The sequence below is a fragment of the Hesperophylax consimilis genome, chromosome 3 (assembly GCF_061612785.1).
Source record: "Hesperophylax consimilis isolate HC1 chromosome 3, BYU_Hcon_1.0, whole genome shotgun sequence".
In the NCBI taxonomy this organism is placed as follows: Eukaryota; Metazoa; Arthropoda; class Insecta; order Trichoptera; family Limnephilidae; genus Hesperophylax; species Hesperophylax consimilis.
This window is the reverse complement of record NC_142838.1, coordinates 20,765,796-20,783,123: the sequence shown is the minus strand read 5'-3', so window position 1 is coordinate 20,783,123 and position 17,328 is coordinate 20,765,796. Positions and strand designations below refer to the sequence as shown.

The 17,328-nt window shown below is 34.5% G+C and overlaps 2 protein-coding genes across 4 annotated transcripts; one reads left to right on the top strand and one right to left on the bottom strand.

Annotated features, from left to right (window-relative positions):
• Positions 1 to 3,048: 3,048 nt before the first annotated feature.
• Positions 3,049 to 7,480, top strand: Nmt (N-myristoyl transferase). The gene has a single exon (XM_089649076.1). It carries the CDS (start codon positions 3,121 to 3,123, stop codon positions 4,552 to 4,554), a length of 1,434 nt encoding a protein of 477 aa, XP_089505202.1. The 5' UTR covers positions 3,049 to 3,120; the 3' UTR covers positions 4,555 to 7,480.
• A 6,586-nt stretch (positions 7,481 to 14,066) lies between these two features.
• On the bottom strand, positions 14,067 to 17,328 carry Sec15 (exocyst complex component Sec15). Of its 3 annotated transcripts, none has more exons than XM_089650960.1 (2): positions 17,221 to 17,328; positions 14,067 to 16,705 (listed from the first exon to the last, which is right to left on the bottom strand). In XM_089650960.1, exon 2 carries the CDS (start codon positions 16,618 to 16,620, stop codon positions 14,290 to 14,292), a length of 2,331 nt encoding a protein of 776 aa, XP_089507086.1. In that variant the 5' UTR covers positions 16,621 to 16,705; positions 17,221 to 17,328; the 3' UTR covers positions 14,067 to 14,289. The 3 variants fall into 3 exon arrangements, with proteins under 3 accessions (XP_089507086.1, XP_089507087.1, XP_089507088.1); XM_089650961.1 differs by having other exon boundaries at positions 14,067 to 16,696; positions 17,221 to 17,320; XM_089650962.1 differs by having other exon boundaries at positions 14,067 to 16,621; positions 17,221 to 17,302.

Sequence of the window (17,328 nt, the reverse complement as noted above, 5' to 3'; positions counted from 1 at the left end):
GTATACTCCCATCATGTAAAATTCTTCAGTATGCAGATGATTTTTTTATCTATATATCGGGACGAATTATTGCTTTTCTGGAGGAAATGATCAACCTTAGCATGAAAAATCTTTGCATTTTTCTAAGAAATCACGGCATGGAAATTTCTCCAACCAAAAGCAATGTCATCGTTTTCTCTAGGAAACGTGTTGCCCCGTGCATTTCAATCCGAATCGATAACATAATCCTCCCCGTCCAGGTTCAGATAAAATTTCTGGGGGTCATACTAGACTCTAAGCTAACGTGGAACTCTTACGTAAATCTCATTATTAACAAAAGTCAAGCTGGCCTTAACGCCCTGCGCGCCGTGTCAAGGGTCTGGTGGGGAAGCCATCCATGCTCGCAAAAATTGTTTTATAATGCTTATGTTAGAAGCCATTTGGATTACGCGTCATTCCTTATTGAGCCCACTTCTAAAAAAAACCTTTCAAGGTTAGACTGTATCCAATCTCAAAGCCTAAGATTAATTATCGGAGCCATGCGATCTTCCCCAATTAACGCTTTGCAGGTGGAGGCTGTTGACCCTCCTCTCCATTTCAGAAGACAGTTCTTGGCAGACAAGTTCTTATTCAAATGTTTCAGACTGTCTAATCACCCACTGATGGACAAAATTGCTGCTCTCTCTGCTCAAGTTAGATCACTTTCATATTGGAGGAACAAAACAATCCCACTTCTCGTCAAAAGCCTCTATACTTACAATGCTTATAAACCTATTTTAAATCCCCATGACAGACTTCCATTATATTTAAATTCCTTTCAAATTCATTCGCGCAAACCTAATATTATTTTTTCACTTGGCTTTCCTGGCAACCACGAAGCCCCAAGTAAATTTATCCATATTTTAAACTCGAAATGGACCGGCTGGAAAACTATTTATACAGATGGTTCTAAATCTTCCTTATCTAACCATGTGGGAGCGGCGTTCCACTGCCCAAGAGACCAAATTAGTAAAAAAATAAAACTTCATAAAGAAGCCTCAATTTTTACAGCTGAATGCATAGCAATTTTAGAATCCTTAAAATACATTGAAAGTATTCAAATTGAAAAATTTTTAATTCTCTCCGATTCCCTGAGTGCTCTTCAAAAACTAAACTCCTCCCCTTTCCACTACCCGGAAGATGATTTGTGCATTGGAATCCGCTCCTTATTACATACGTTAGCTATCTCTGGCAGAGAGATCGCGTTGGCTTGGATTCCTAGCCACTGCGGTATCCCTGGTAATGAAAAGGCAGATTTATTGGCGAAAGATGCCATCGACACCGGAGAGTTTTTGTACAATTTCTTAAACCCCGACGACCTTCTAGTCAAACTGAAAGAAAACATGATCTCCGCATGGCAGAATCATTGGAATGAGTCGAGTAAAACAAAGGGTAATCATTTTTACAAGTTACAGCCTACGATTCCTTCAAAACCGTGGTTTTCTGGGCTCTCTTTGAACAAATTTTCAACTTCTTCCATTTGCCGTATGCGAATAGGACATTGCTGCCACAATGTTCACCTGACAAGAATTCAGGTTAAGAATTCTGCCATGTGTGAGTGTCGTCTTGAAGAGGAGGACCTCAACCATATTTTTTTCTGTTGCCCTTTAAATAATAATTATAAAAATTTCATACCTGATCTGATCAATACAGGTATATTGCCCCCCTACGACATTGCATTTTTGTTATCTTCCATTGACAAACGAGTATATAAAATCATTTCTTATTTTATTAAAGTTTATGGCATCAACTTGTAAATTTACTTACCGAATTATTCATACGTGTATATATATATATATATGTGTATGTATGTGTGTATGTATGTGCGTATATTTGTATGAATATATGTGTGTATATATAATATATATATAAATATATCTTTTTATTATTATTATTTATTTATATTTAGTGTGTTTAGTGAACTGTATATTATATATTTATGTTGTGTATTTGTAATTCTTTGGTAAATAAATATTAACCTACACATACACAAATACAAATACTCCGCACACTCTCTACTTGACACTGGCCAGAACACTCCACTGGGGTGAAAAGCCATTTAAAAAAAAAAGAAGAAGAAGAAAGACAGGTCTATATTTTTCAATTTCGGTATTGGGATGACTCTCGATATTTTCCATGACTGGGGGATCTTTCCTGAAGTAATTGATTAATTTATAATATTCTATAAGCAATTCTCAATGATTGGTCGTGCTTGAATTATTAATTGTATTGTAATTCTATCAGGACTGGTTTTTGATTTAATTTGATTTAGAACTACCTTTAATTCCTCCACTGTTATTTTTTTTAATTCCACTTCCATAGTTCTTTCTTCCATTTCTTCGTGAATATTGTAGAAAATTTTTGGAGTAGTCTCTTCAATACTCCTAATATCTAATATATATTTATATAAAAAAAACTGCTTATTTCACCTTTAAATAATAATTTGATTTTTCGAATTTTCAATTGAGAGGTGTATCTGTTTCTATAAAATTTTAAGTTTTACAGTGGTCGGAACTCCTTGTTATTTTTACTATTTTATACAAACTGACCCTTTCCATTTGTATGCTTCTAATGCATGGGTCATTTGTGGATATGGATTATTTTGCTGATGAGTTGCAAAATGCAAATTTATATTATTTAAGAGGTCTTCAAATAATTTCAAAGCCATATGTATCCATATCCATATGTTCTACGTTGTATGAATGAATTAAACAATTAAAATTATATAAATAATTTTGATTTTTTAAATATATAACGTCAACATACTACATTTAAATATCAACCTAGACTATATAAGATTGACGTTTTCACGAATATTACTACGGCAATGGCCGACACTACCTATCTACAATTTTTCGCTACGAATTTAACTTTTTGCCTTGAAAGGAAATAATTATGACCGGAGTCGGAATATCAACCATCTTGAGTAAATATTTTCTTCAATGTTAAAACTACATGCCCCTTTTTAAATCATATATGAAGCTGGCTGTTAGTTAGGAATCATAATTGCCTTATAATCGACGAAGACAATTATTTATGTCAGTCTAAAAGGCGATTTCCTCGTTGGTTTTTTGTAATTTGTTGAAGAATAACTGTTTGATAATGGAAGACAGGAATGAAAGTATTTGTGAGGAATCAAACACAGATTCTGTGTTAGTAGATACTTCTAATACTAAGGTATCCAAGAAACGTAACAAGAATAAGAAAAAGCTTGTTGAAGAAAGCAATGGTGACCAAGCGGAAAACGCTCCTGCCGACAGTGTTGAACCTTTGAATGCTAGCGCCGAATTCCAAAATATTTCGATTAAGGACTTAAGGATGGCTATGGAAGTATTAAATTTTCAACAGAAAACAGCTAAGTTGGCCAAGGAACCTTTGCAAAAACCTTACCAATTTTGGTCAACCCAACCTGTACCAAAAATGGACGAAAAAATCGTGGTTAACGAGCCGATCGAGCCCGAAAAGAGTATTTCTGAAATAAGAGCCGAGCCTTATAGCCTGCCTGACGGGTTCCAATGGGATACATTGGATTTAAACACACCAGCGATTTTGAAAGAATTATATACTCTTCTCAATGAGAATTATGTTGAAGATGATGATTGCATGTTCAGATTTGACTATCAGCCCGCTTTCTTGAAGTGGGCTCTGCAGCCTATAGGTTGGAGAAAGGATTGGCACTGCGGAGTAAGGGTGACCAAGTCTGGCCGTCTGGTAGGATTTATTTCAGCTGTGCCGGCTCAGCTAAGAATTTATGAGCAGGTTCAGAAGGTGGTTGAAATCAATTTTCTGTGTGTTCATAAAAAATTGCGCTCGAAAAGGGTGGCTCCTGTGCTGATTCGAGAGATAACGAGACGTGTAAACCTTACGGGCGTTTTTCAAGGAGTTTACACGGCTGGAATAGTTCTTCCCAAGCCTATTGCAACTTGCCGCTATTGGCATCGCTCACTCAACCCAAAGAAGCTCATTCAGATAGAGTTCTCTACCCTGTCCAAGAATAGAACCATGCAGAGAACCATCAAACTGTACAAACTACCGGATCAACCCAAAACTCCTGGCTTCAGGAAAATGCTGCCGTCGGACTGTGGAGCAGTTGTCAAACTATTGAACGATTACTTAAGTAAGTTTGACTTAGCGCCTATTTTCCACCCAGAAGAGTTCCAGCACTGGTTTATTCCGCAGACCGGAATTATTGACAGCTTTGTCATTGCCAATGAAGCCGGAGAAATTACCGACTTTATAAGTTATTACTCTTTGCCATCCACAGTGATGAATCACCCTGTTCATAAAACATTGAAAGCGGCATATTCATTCTACAATGTGTCCACTAAGACTCCGTGGGTGGACCTGATGACGGATGCTCTGATATCGGCTAAGAATGCCGGATTCGACGTCTTCAACGCATTGGATCTGATGGATAACAAGGAGTTCCTAAGCACGCTGAAGTTTGGAATCGGCGATGGAGATTTGCAATACTATTTGTATAATTGGAGATGCCCGAACATGGTACCTGGAAAGATAGGATTGGTTTTGCAGTGACGTCTTTGCTTTCATATTTAAGCAATACAGCCATTGAGAATACCAATAGTCATCCTATGCAAATATTTTATTTATTGTTTTTTCTTCTATTCATTCGTAGAAAGCCTTTTCCAATTTGACTACTCTACCTTAATAGACATTTTAATCAAATGTTTTTAATTGAGAAATTAATTATTGTGTGCAGGCACATGAGCCTAGTAAATGAAAGATATGTTACTTGTATAGCTATTTATTATTCACCTCTTCTAGGAAATATTTTCATTACCTTGCCAACAGTTAGCCTTAACTTAGACATGTTTTGTGAAATGTATATTATGGTTTTATGAACTTCATGCTGCCCTATCAATGACTTGCTGTGATTATTTTTCCAATAATTTTTTTTTATATCCAATCATTTTTATGGTTATTAACAAAATGTTGATAAAATCCTTGTTTTGGGAGTTAAGAAAAGACAGTAATGACATGCCCCTGAACCCTATTTGTTTGGCTATCAGCAGTTAGTATCCTCAACATTTTTTAAACCCGAAATATGAATGTGATTTTGTTATTGACCACCCTAATAACTCTGTTGATACCTTATATTACTTTAAGCACTCCTTCACTATTTATTTTTAATATTTAAAGTAAATCAAATTTAATAATGTTATTTATTATTAATAAGTTCTACATTACAAGTATTTTAGTTTTAATAATTGTGACAACTTTTTCAGCATTCAAGGCCCTTGTCAAACTGTTTCATAATAGCCTTGAATGCCGAAACAACTATCCCAATAATGTTTAACCAAAATACTTGCAAAAAAACAAAACATTATTAAGTTTGATTTACTTTAAATTTAATGGAGTTTTACGAATTAAACACGATAACAGTAAATACTCCTTGACCACATTAGACATACACATTCACAGTAAAACGTTGAGAGAAATAAAGAAAGGCAAGTGCCTAATATGTGCAACATCTTGTAATGGTACTTCACCAACACTCAGGAACATTTGTAATTTATAGCTTAGTGAATTTATAATAACAAAAGGCCAACTTTTACTCTTTAGGCCAAAATTACCTTTCGTTAAATGCCCATTACTGCTACTGCACTATTAAATTATGAATTTGGTTTTCGTTTATGAAATGACTGGTGAATATTTTAATGTTTTCAACTATATTAAAGAAGTGGCAAATCGGAATATTTAAGTCATTGATGAATAATAATTATTCTCATATTTGAGTCCAAATATTACACATTTAACCAGTGGAACGCCGATGGGTCTCTGGAGAACATGCAAGCAAGAATATTATCCTTTTTAGAACAATTTGTGATGCGATTTTGACCTTAATGCTTTGAAAAATGTATGAATAACAAAATCAGCATCGTTTGGGCCAATAAAACTTTTGGTTCCACTAATATTTTTCTGTTTTATGCTCCGGCCTTCAACTGGTTAAAAGCGCTACAGAGCAACACATTTTTTTTGGTTCTTCCTTACCTGTAGAGTGATGGGATGATAATTTTTCCAACTGCAATGCTAAATTATTTATTTGTCAATTTTTAGCTTACCTGCAATGAGTTTGTTTTAAAGAAAATAATAATATTATAATTTTTTTCTCAGTATGAAAAACTTGATTTACTTTCTTTTTAATTGCATCACAGCTTATAATACACCAGTTGGCTCCGGTTGAATTCGAGCATTGTGCCTGTATTTACAATAATATATAAAATTTGTATCTTATGTTTCAAATTTATGTGTACCTATGCTTGTTTTTTTTTTTTTTTTTTAATAATGTGACTATCTAAGTCCTCATCCAGTTTATAATCACTTCTAAGTAACATATTATGAATATGACACTAATAACAGAACAACGGCAAAAGTGGTGATATAGGAACCAACATTGAGGATGCATTGAAAATTATTTATAAATAAATTAATATTTTGTCAATTTACTTGAAAGACATAACAAATATCTATCTTGGGTATTGTGTGCTACCCAATATATTATTATAATTTAAGTGCCAGAAATGTTGTATGTAATGTATGTATAAGAATAGATTTTCTGACCAAACATCGCTAAATATGATATCAAAATATTGGTCTTCATTTCACATTGAGACTAATAATAGAGGAGAGTAACATCATCATCATAATAATATATATCTTATTTGATTTCACTTCAAATTATATTCATTTTCACAGATCAAAAATTAAATTATGTATTCTATTACATAACATGAATTGATTTTTTCTATTCTTCTAAAATCACATTAGAAAAATTCTAATAGAGATTTTAAGTACAACTGGCTTAGGTAAATTTTCACATCATAGATTATGATAAGATCGGAACATCGAAGCCAAATTTAAATTTATCAATTATTTTTCTTAAAATCTGAAACTAATTGTGAAAATAAAATATTTGTAATAATATTATGTAGTTTCAAATTATTAAAAATATTTCATATCATTTTTATGGCATTGTTTAATTTAAATAAAAATTCTATAGTCTAGTCCTTGATTTTTGCAAAGTTATAAGGTTGCCTTATAAGGAAAATTAAAATAATGTAAGTATAAGGATAATATAACTACCATAGAATAAGTTTTGAATGGCACCAATATTATCTCATTTCCTTTTCCTAAACATTTAGTCCAGGCGCACACAAGCAACTTTAGTGTCGCGTCGCCTCATGTGCGCAACTTCCATATACAGCAACACACTGTTGCTTGTGTGCGCCTGGACTTAAATGAACAACTTGTGAAATTCGATTATTTACAATAAACAAAAGAATGATTTAGCTATGTATTATATCAAACATACAAAGTTCATCTTTTATACAAATATTTGAATAACATTTTGGAATATCGAACAAATTTAGAAAAGATGTTGTAATAATTTATGATCCAAACTCTCAACTTGTATTATTTGATTGTATAATATATCGAAAGTATTGTATTTCAATGTTTTATTCATAATTTTAAGTTCCTCCTTCCAGATTTACTTGATAAATCCATCTTTATATTTATACTATCTCTTTCGAGGTTATCATTAGCCTCATTAGGCTATTGAAGATGAGATAAGTATCTAATTTTGAAACACTTTTTTAATAATCAAATGAACATTTGAATGGATCATGGAATAAATGGACAGCACAAATATGTATGTTGTAAAAAGTGCATTGGTAAAATTTTGTAATAAATCATCCTTAATTTTTTCTTTGAAAAAATACCTTTTCAAAATAACTGTTATATGTGTTATAGATATTTTGGTGGGACTATTATAGGGGATATTTTATATCAAATCAGTATAGATAGGTTTGTCTCTAAATCCTTAAATAACATCAATGCCTTAGACACATTACGCTATATTGTGCGCACATAATTTGGGCGTGGCATATACATATTATATGTTGGGGTGACACACTACGCTATTATCTTCCTCAGGAGAGGGGTCAGATCAGTTGTGGAATTGCCGCCAAATATCATTTCTTTGTATGGGATCCGTCACTTTGACAGACGACAGCTGCGTAATTGCGGCGCTCTGTAAATTGTTCTGACCCCCCTGCCGTAGGCAGGAGAGGGGGTCGCATAATTTTCAAATATCGCCTGGCTAGCAGATCATGGCGCATATCATCACCACACCCACACTTATAACACTTCTTTTTAGGTGTGACAGATCTCTATGGGATTGCATGGCGAGCAATATAGAGTTATATAAAACGCTTTGAACTTATAGCGTAATCTGTCACCCCTTTCAGGGTGGCGACACATTATGCTTTAAGCATCATGGCTTGGCCTATTTCAGCATATCGCTCGCCATACACTACCAATGGGAATGTATAGCGAGCGATATGCTGAAATAGGCCAAGCCACGAGAGGAACTCATAATGAAACCCATCAGGACCTTCAGGAACATGCCCCAGTGGGAGCCTCCACACTCCAATTAGCAGAATCAATCATCATTATGATTATTCTTAATAAGACAAAACAGAATGATGAAATTTCCTCCATAATGCATGTGAACTCCTAGCGTGGAGGATACAATTTCTGTAAATAAACAACATGTTCAGGTGAATAATAAAGAATTAAAAAAGAAGTACAGTTTCATGATAAAAGTTTTATTGAAGTTTATGTTATAATACTCATAACAATCATCATTCATTATAATAACATAATTTAAAAAAAATTATAATCTTTTAGATTCAAGCAAGTTTTGAAGGGGAAATTTTTTGATCTTTCTTAATAAATGGTTGCTTAAAAATTGCTGCGATCGGGAAGCATTATTTTTATTTATTTAAAGTTAAGGCAAATTCAAGCGTGAGTTTTTAATATTGGAAGGGTTAATACCTCCAGAAAAGTTAATTAAACAAGCTTCATGTCATGAACTATTCTCTCAAAGATTATCACATCCTTGACTCTGGGGCCAAGGGTAGGGGTTTAAAACCCGACAAGGTTTAACAAAAGTTAGGAGGTCTCTTCATAATGTGTAGTATAGTATAATATATGCACACCTTGTTCCAGAGTGAAAGATACTCCCAGTAACACCCCAGATAGAGAACACCATTCAGATGGAAGCATTGCTTTCTCCTTCCCATATCCTGCTTTCTTTAGCCTTGCATTATTGGGAAGGCCATAATCCTATTATCAACAGCCTCGATATTACAGCCCCGAGGTATAAAACAAAATTGGCTCTTTTCAGGGCGGTTTCCCCACCCGCAATCGTTACAAAAAGTGGGCCGTAAATAAAATTACCGGCTGTCGTTCTGGAAATAACCGGTAGATGACGTTTGGTGATCAGAAAAAGGTTTGAGTCTCGGGTGCCTACGATCCGATATGTGCAAGAACAGCAAAAACTTCGCACGGGTGTGATACTTAATGTACCTTAGCTAGGTAGGTTTACAGACCGACGTGATAAAATGTTGGGAAATTTAAAAAAAAAGATAAATTTCATATTGATGTGAAGGTAGGCAGAGATGCTATGTGAGTTTTTGATCTTACTTAGCCTATTTCAAGATTTTTACCTCGAATATGCATTGTTTATTTTTAATGTTTCCATCATTACGGTGAATTTCTTGAGAAAAACGATTGTTACGGACGTACTGCTCCGGGCTCGGCCACGGTCGCCAATCTATAATCTACGCCAATCTGTCTAATCCTAAATTGTATAAAATGAAAGAAATGTATTAAATGTATGTCTGAACCCCTATGTAAAAATGAATATGTAAACAATAAATGAAACGTCGGAGCTTGGCTAGGAGACACGGGCAGAGAAGTATACCGAGAGAGCTGGTGGATTAATAGCATTTAATTAGCATAGCATTTAATTCGGGCACGGTTATGAGAATCGTGCTTATACGAGCGGGAACGTTCGGCCGCGACCCGAAGCAAAGGGCCGTGCGCCGTCATAGCGTGCAAGGTGGTTTGCCGCCCGAACGTTCCACAAGCGCGATTCTGAGGACCGTGCCTGAACACAGAGAGGCCGTGGTCACGTTCGGCCACGGGCCCAAAATTACCGGCCGAGAGGCGGTAACCAGACCGGCGGCGGGGCCGCGAGCGCGTCACAAACACGGGCTTCGATTCCCAGAATCAAAGAGAAAGTTGGCCCGTGTGAGCGTCGCTCGGCCAGCGCCTGCCGCCGGTGGCCTATAAAACGGGCAACAGTCCCTTGAAAAGACAGATAACCAGAAACTACCACCAGCTCAACACCTCTCTCTCTGCTCTGCCTTCTACCTCGCTCCGACTTCTGCTTCTACTCGCCTTCTTTCACTCTGACCCCCGCTTCACCCTGGACCACGGAATTGCCTACCCCTTCGGACCAGACCCGGAATCAGCATCAAGGACGCGAAAACAGCATTCGGACCAGCTACAACGGCATCAGAGACGGCCCCGTTCTACCCCTCCACGCCACTGAAGGAAGACATCTTACGCCTCCACAGATTGGGATCACCGGCCCTATCTACAGTCTTGTGTGTCACGATTACGTCTGATACAACGATATTAATTCAGAAATTAAGGAAACGACCAAGTTTTTTTTCTGTTTATGAATGGTTTTTTTCAGTGTTTCAAAGGTATCAAGATGTTGAAACAATAGTAATATTTTTAAATGAATAGGGTAGTCGAGGGTGACTTTTGAATGTTATCTAATGTTGTATTTCTACAGAATTGAGGATCGTCACAGCCTACATAATAATATAATTGTTTTTTTAAAACAAGAAAATAATGAATAGTCATTTATTTATGAATCGAACGCCCTTGGGGCTTTTACAAACATAATATATATCAGCTCTTTACAATTTATTTTAAGCATGTGGGATTATAAATAAATAAAAGAGGGAGAGTCTCTTGGTACTCACCGTCTAGCATAATATTAGCAAACTTCTTAAAAATATATAATATGTTAAAAGCAGATAATTATTTAGGCTAAATTTTAATATTTTATAAAATAGATATAACTAGTTCAAGTGAAAACTATTAGAAGCAGTAAAGAGACTTTAATGCCAGCTCCATACGCTCAGCTATAGCTGTACGGCCATCTGTGCAGGCCACCGAAGCGCGTGATGATGTCTGGCCCGCAGTTTACACGCTTACTGAGTCAATATCAAACCGAGCACCGCCAACACATTGTCTGTTGACACCATCGTTCTCGACTGCTCGGATTTTAGTTTCAGATTAAGTTTATACCCATCAATGTAATATTTAATCATGGAAGAAGATAATACTAATACTAGTAAAACTCGCTTAATAAGTTTTTTTACAACTTTTTTGTCAGTCTCAAATGTCAATCTCAGAATTAACAATATTGTCCTCAACTAATTTAAATATTCATTCCTGTAGAAAAAGTCAGTAGGTGTCCCACATAAATAAAAATCTGATAGATATATCTCAGATACTATGTGGGTTACAAATAAATTGTTGTAGAATTTTGTAATATACAAAAGGATAGCAGCCTAAAAAATGGAAAAATTGAGGATAATGTTGTTAATTCTGAGATCGACAAAAATGATGTACAAAAAAACGTCACAATGGCCGAGTGGTTAGAAGTATTGTTCTGGTAAAAGGTAAAAAAATTCAGGGTTCAATTCCCAGTTGCGACCGTAACTCGGTAGATAATTTAAACTCAAATGATTATAATAAAGTTAAAATTCTTTCGCAAAAACTGGTTGATAAACATATTTGTAATTATGATTGGAAATCGCTTCTAAAGGAAACCGAATGTTCTGTTATTTATTTGAAAATTAAAAATTATTTTGATGACTTGTATAAATAAAGCACAATTGAAATAAGCAAAAAATCAAAAAACCGACCGCATGCCATAAATGAATGGATATCTACTGATGCACTTTATAAAATTAAAAAAAGAGATTTTTTATACAAACGTTGGAGAAATGCTCCAACGAACAAATACTATGAAAAAGAATATAAGTGTTTTCGAAATATTTTAAATAAATTGTTAATAAAATTAAAAACCTCATACTATAATGATAAATTCAAAAATATATTTCAAGACTCAAAAAAAACATGGGACGAATGTAATCAAATTTTAGGAAAGAAATGTAAAAATGATTGTGACCAAGTTGCATCCAAATATTTGATGAAAGATCGGACCGAAAAAAGCGTAACAAATGACTTTGTTGATTATTTCTCTGACAATGTTTGCAATATGTTACATCAATGTAATCACAGGACAACTGGGTTTGAACCAGAGGAGACGCCTCAAAGCATGTACCTACCTAGGGCTAAAATTGCTGATATAGAAAACATTGTGAAGCAACTTAAAAGCTCTTCTCCTGGAATCGATAATATCAGAATGAGCGATATTAAAAAACATATATTAACATTAGGTCCAATTATAACCCATTTTGTAAACAGAATCTTATTTGAAGCAAAAATTCCAGATGATTTAAAATGTAGTATTATCAGACCCATTTATAAAGGAGGTGATCACACCATTTTGGGTAATTATAGACCAATCAGTATTTTGCCATCACTCGAAAAAATTCTTGAAAAATACATTCAAATTAAATTAATAAAATATTTGGAAGATTTTTCTATTATTGATACTAACCAATATGGATTCCAAAAAAAAAAGGGCACTGAAGTGCTACTTCAAAAGTTTGCCAGCTTGATAAATAATAATTTAAATAATAAACATCATGTATTAGTCTTATTTATAGATTATTCCAAGGCATTTGACACTATTAACCATAAAAAATTGTTGAAAATACTAGAAATCATAGGAATAAGAGGGAAACTTCTAAAACTATTTGAAAATTATTTGAACAACAGGTGCATGCAAATAAAGCTTTTGAACACATTAAGTAAAAAAAGAAAAATCTTAGCAGGTGTTCCTCAAGGTTCCATATTAGGTCCTATTTTATATATAATTTATGTATCTTTTATTAAATTTATTTTTAAACATGTAAAACACTTTGTGTACGCGGATGATACTGCATTGGTGTTTTCTTGCAGTGATTTGCAATTATGTATTGAACTTTTACAAAAAGATTACATTGAACTTTTAAAATGGTCTCACGACTCTGGCCTAATCATAAATGCAAAAAAAACTAAATTGATACACATTAGATCACCCAATGCCAAGGTAAATACTATTATACCCGAAATTAAAACACACAATTCAGATTGCCTACATGTTGGTATCCCTGCGTTGTGTACATGTGAAAATATTGAACTGGTTAAAAAATATGTTTATTTAGGTGTTATTATTGACTGTTTTTTCAAATGGGATTTACAGATAAATAAAGTCTGTGAACGACTGAGATCTATTATTAGTAGATTATATAAATTAAAATTTTATGTTCCAATATGCACACTTCGAATAATTTATTTATCACTAGCTGAATCTATCATAAGGTATGGAATTACAGCTTGGGGATTTTCCTCTAAAACAAATATAAATCATGTTCAAGCAGTTCAAAATTCTCTTGTTAAATTATTAGCTCATAAAAGTTTATATGAACAAAGTCATAATGTTCCACACCTTTATCAAAATCTGAAAATCCTCTCGGTAAGAGCAATTATGTGGTATAAAATAATTTTTCAGCACATAAATAGCCCTATGTACATAAATAGACTGGAACACACTTACAATACTCGATTTACATTAAATGAAGGACTAATCGTACCAAAGCATGTAAACAAATATGGAAAAAGAACGCTAGACTACATGATACCAAATTGTTTAAATATGTTCCTGCAGAAATCAAAAAATGTACAAATATAAAAAGAAATTTTTTGTTGAAAAATTGGCTAGCTGAAAGAAATAGTTTGTACTAGACTCTAATACAAACTATTTCTAACTGCATACGCTTTAATTGTTTTTTGTTTTTATTTTTATTGTATTACACCTCTCATGATATGAATGTATACATTTGATATAATCTGTTTAAGTTAAAAGCACCCAATGACAAACTACTTTAAAGTAGTTTATTGGGACTTTTTGATTTTTGTATATTATTTTGATATTTAATAAAAAAAAAAAAAAAAAAAAAAAAAAAAAAAAAAAAAAAAAAAACCTTTTTATTTTCTGTGTCTTGTTCAGTTTCATATTTCATTCAGATTTATTAGTATTACCCTTTACTATGATTAAGGCTTTTATATATTATATAAAACTGGGTTGATTCTATAAATTAATATAGGTAATGTTTGCTTGGCTATGAAACACAAATTATTTTCGCTTCATAATTTAATGGAATACTTTCTACAGATGAAACACTGACCCTATGAATAGTAAGTAGTTAATTACATTTGTTCTTTGGTCTGGGATAATTGTCTTAGTTGCTTTAGAACCGTGTCTAAAAGTTTTTTACGGTCACGTTCAGCTTTTTTCAGGACAGAGAAAACTGACGAACGATGATCAGCCTCTTTTATTTTTTCTAATAATGTGGCCGCTTCAGACGGGGTGACCAGAGGGTACCTACTCTCCTCCAAGCCAACATCGTGCAAGTAGCTGGGCCAATCCCATCCCATGACTAGATCCAACAGTTGTCTAAGAGGAGCAAAGTAACATAGAAGCTCACTATCTCTGACAGCCGGCACAGGTTCACAGGCAGCAAAATGTTCACATTGGATTACATCTAGGTTAATTTGATGCAATGCACCCATGGATATTTGTTTGTTTCCGGGATTTATGACCAAGTTGTGCATACACACAGCAATATGCTGACAAGCAGCTTTGCATGCTTGTCCCGCAACCTCGTGAGGCAAGGTTGTTAGAGAATCAAACATATTCCGAAGGAAACTTATCATATCTGTTATAAAACTTGAGGCGTGTCCAGTCGATTCTCCGAGAAGCCAATTATAATTTTCTAATTCCAAGAACTCGTCGAGTTTTCTTTTGAGCTTGTCACAAATTTGTTGCTCAGCGTCATCACGCGCCACTTTGAACATTGTGCCCTGAACTTGGTCAGGCACAGTTTCGGATCCTGTGATATTTCCTATGAACTGATGAAGGTAAGTAGTAGCTCCTTCTAAGTATTGTGTATCGATTATAATCTGAACAACTTGGAGAAGAGCCAACGAAGGTCGTCTAAATAAAGATGAAAGACAGCCAGTGAAAGATCGAGTGAGCAATAAAGAAGCACTTTGTCTGACATGTGCAGCCCTTTGTGATGGAGATAAACCGAGACCAGTAGAAAACTTAAGACAGGCATAAATAAATTCTTTGACCTGTCTGTAAACTGCGGGAACCATTGATGAAAAGGGAAATCTTCTCGGGAATGGTTCTTTTTCAAGACCTTCCTCATTAAAAGGAAAGATAAGCAAGATATTATCATACTCCTCTGCATTATTGACCTCAATAGGAAAGAATGACTCATTGTCTAAGATATCACGGAAGACAGTAACCCAATGTTGCATCAATACCTCTGTATAATGTTCTGCCATTTCTTGGAGCAATCCAAGGAGCGGTCCCTCCGACAAACCATAATATTTGAGAGTTGTAATGAAGAGCACAATTTGCTGCTTGATATTGAGGATTAGCTGTGGGTCAGTAGCTAATGAAGTATGCTTTCTGAGAGACGAGGCTATTTTGATAACAGCCATACTCCACAAGTCATCCAACCACTCTTTTGATACAAATCCTCCACCAGTATTAAGTAGATGATTTTCTACAATAAAAAATCCCACCACGCTGTTTAAATATAAACAGTACAATTGTATTGATTCATGCATTGATGAATCTGGATCTAATACCAACTGAGCTTGTTGTTTTCTTTGATCGCGATAATACCCGATGAATTCATTTCTAATTCCCAACACAGAATGAATATGCAAACATCGATAGAGTGGACTAAAATCCACAAGATCTTGAGTACTATACGATTCATCATTCTCTTTACTTTCCAGGTTAAGAGACTTCTTTTTATTCTTTACAATAGTCGCTAAATCACGGCCCATAATTTCTTCCGTGTGCTTTTGAGCTTTGAAGCCAATTTGCGGAGTATTTTTACGAATATTTTCCAAGAAATCCGTTAGATCCGCCATGGATGCATCCTTGATTGCCTCCCTGAGTTTGGGGACACTAGATGAGATGTCAGCACAGAATCTGAAGTTGCTAACACGTGGCAGCAGTACATGCTCCAGTTGCTCTAAAGTTTTCAGAGCAGGATAATACCGCTTAGAATGTACCTGACTCAACAGTTTGGCATATGTTGTCATAAGCGGCAAACAGACCGTCATCTTCTCTACTGCAGCTGCTATATTTCGTTCCACCTGCCGGCCTTGCAGAAGTTCATCTCCATGAACGTAGAGTCCGTTTGCAACAGTGTGAAGATTGTTATTTAACTCTTTCACTTCAGAGTATAATGCTTGAGCATGTGATCGGACTTGCAATAAATCTCTGATCGATTCTATAAAGCCTTGGTAGTAAAAGTTACACATACGTTCAATTTCTTTGTCATGCTGCTTGATGCGAGTCTCCAGCTGTTCCATAAAGATTGCGTGTCCATTGCTCTCGTAAATGGAACGAAATGCGGGTCCCCAGTAATCATCGATTCCCTCTATTTCTTGAATTGTTGCGGTCATCATCTTAGTGCCATTGTTTTTAATGGCAAGTGTTGTACTGACATCCATTCTAGAAGCAAAACTAGATAATCAGTCCGTGCTTCTTTTTATATTCAAACCTCCAATGGTTTTTTGTTTAGATTATCTGAAATAACTATTAAAGTTTAAATATTCGGTAAACTCGTTGAATTCCGCCGCATGCAAAGGCTCTTTAAAAAAACAACAATTGATTTTAACTTAACTTAAGAAAACTATTTAAGTCGGTGTTTAAGTAAACACGCACAAAATAGGTTTATTTTAATAATTTATGCGTATTTCCTATCCTTCAAACTTAACTTTTATTGAGAAGAAATGGAACTTTAATGTATCTTTTACCATCTCCCACAACATAAATAGTTATTTCATGTTGTAATTAAGTTGAAACCGAGTGCTATTTATATATATTTTTGCGTATTAAGTGTTCAGCGGAATTCGACAAGTTTATCAAATTTTTTACAGAGCAAAATGGCAGTGATTTGAACACATACCAGCTTTTCGATAAAAGTAGGCGTAGGCCACATACGGTGTAACATTACTATTGTTGAAAACAATAGCAACATAGCTTGTAAATACAGAAGTTTCTAAGATATGTATTAAACAAAATAATAAGTTATTATTATTTAGAATTACCTGCCGGTTAGCACTTATGGCACTAAGCATCAGTTTAGTATTTTTATTTGGAAAATTATGTAAATTGCTTGGTTCTTAAATGCAGAAACGTCAAATGTGCACAGAGAC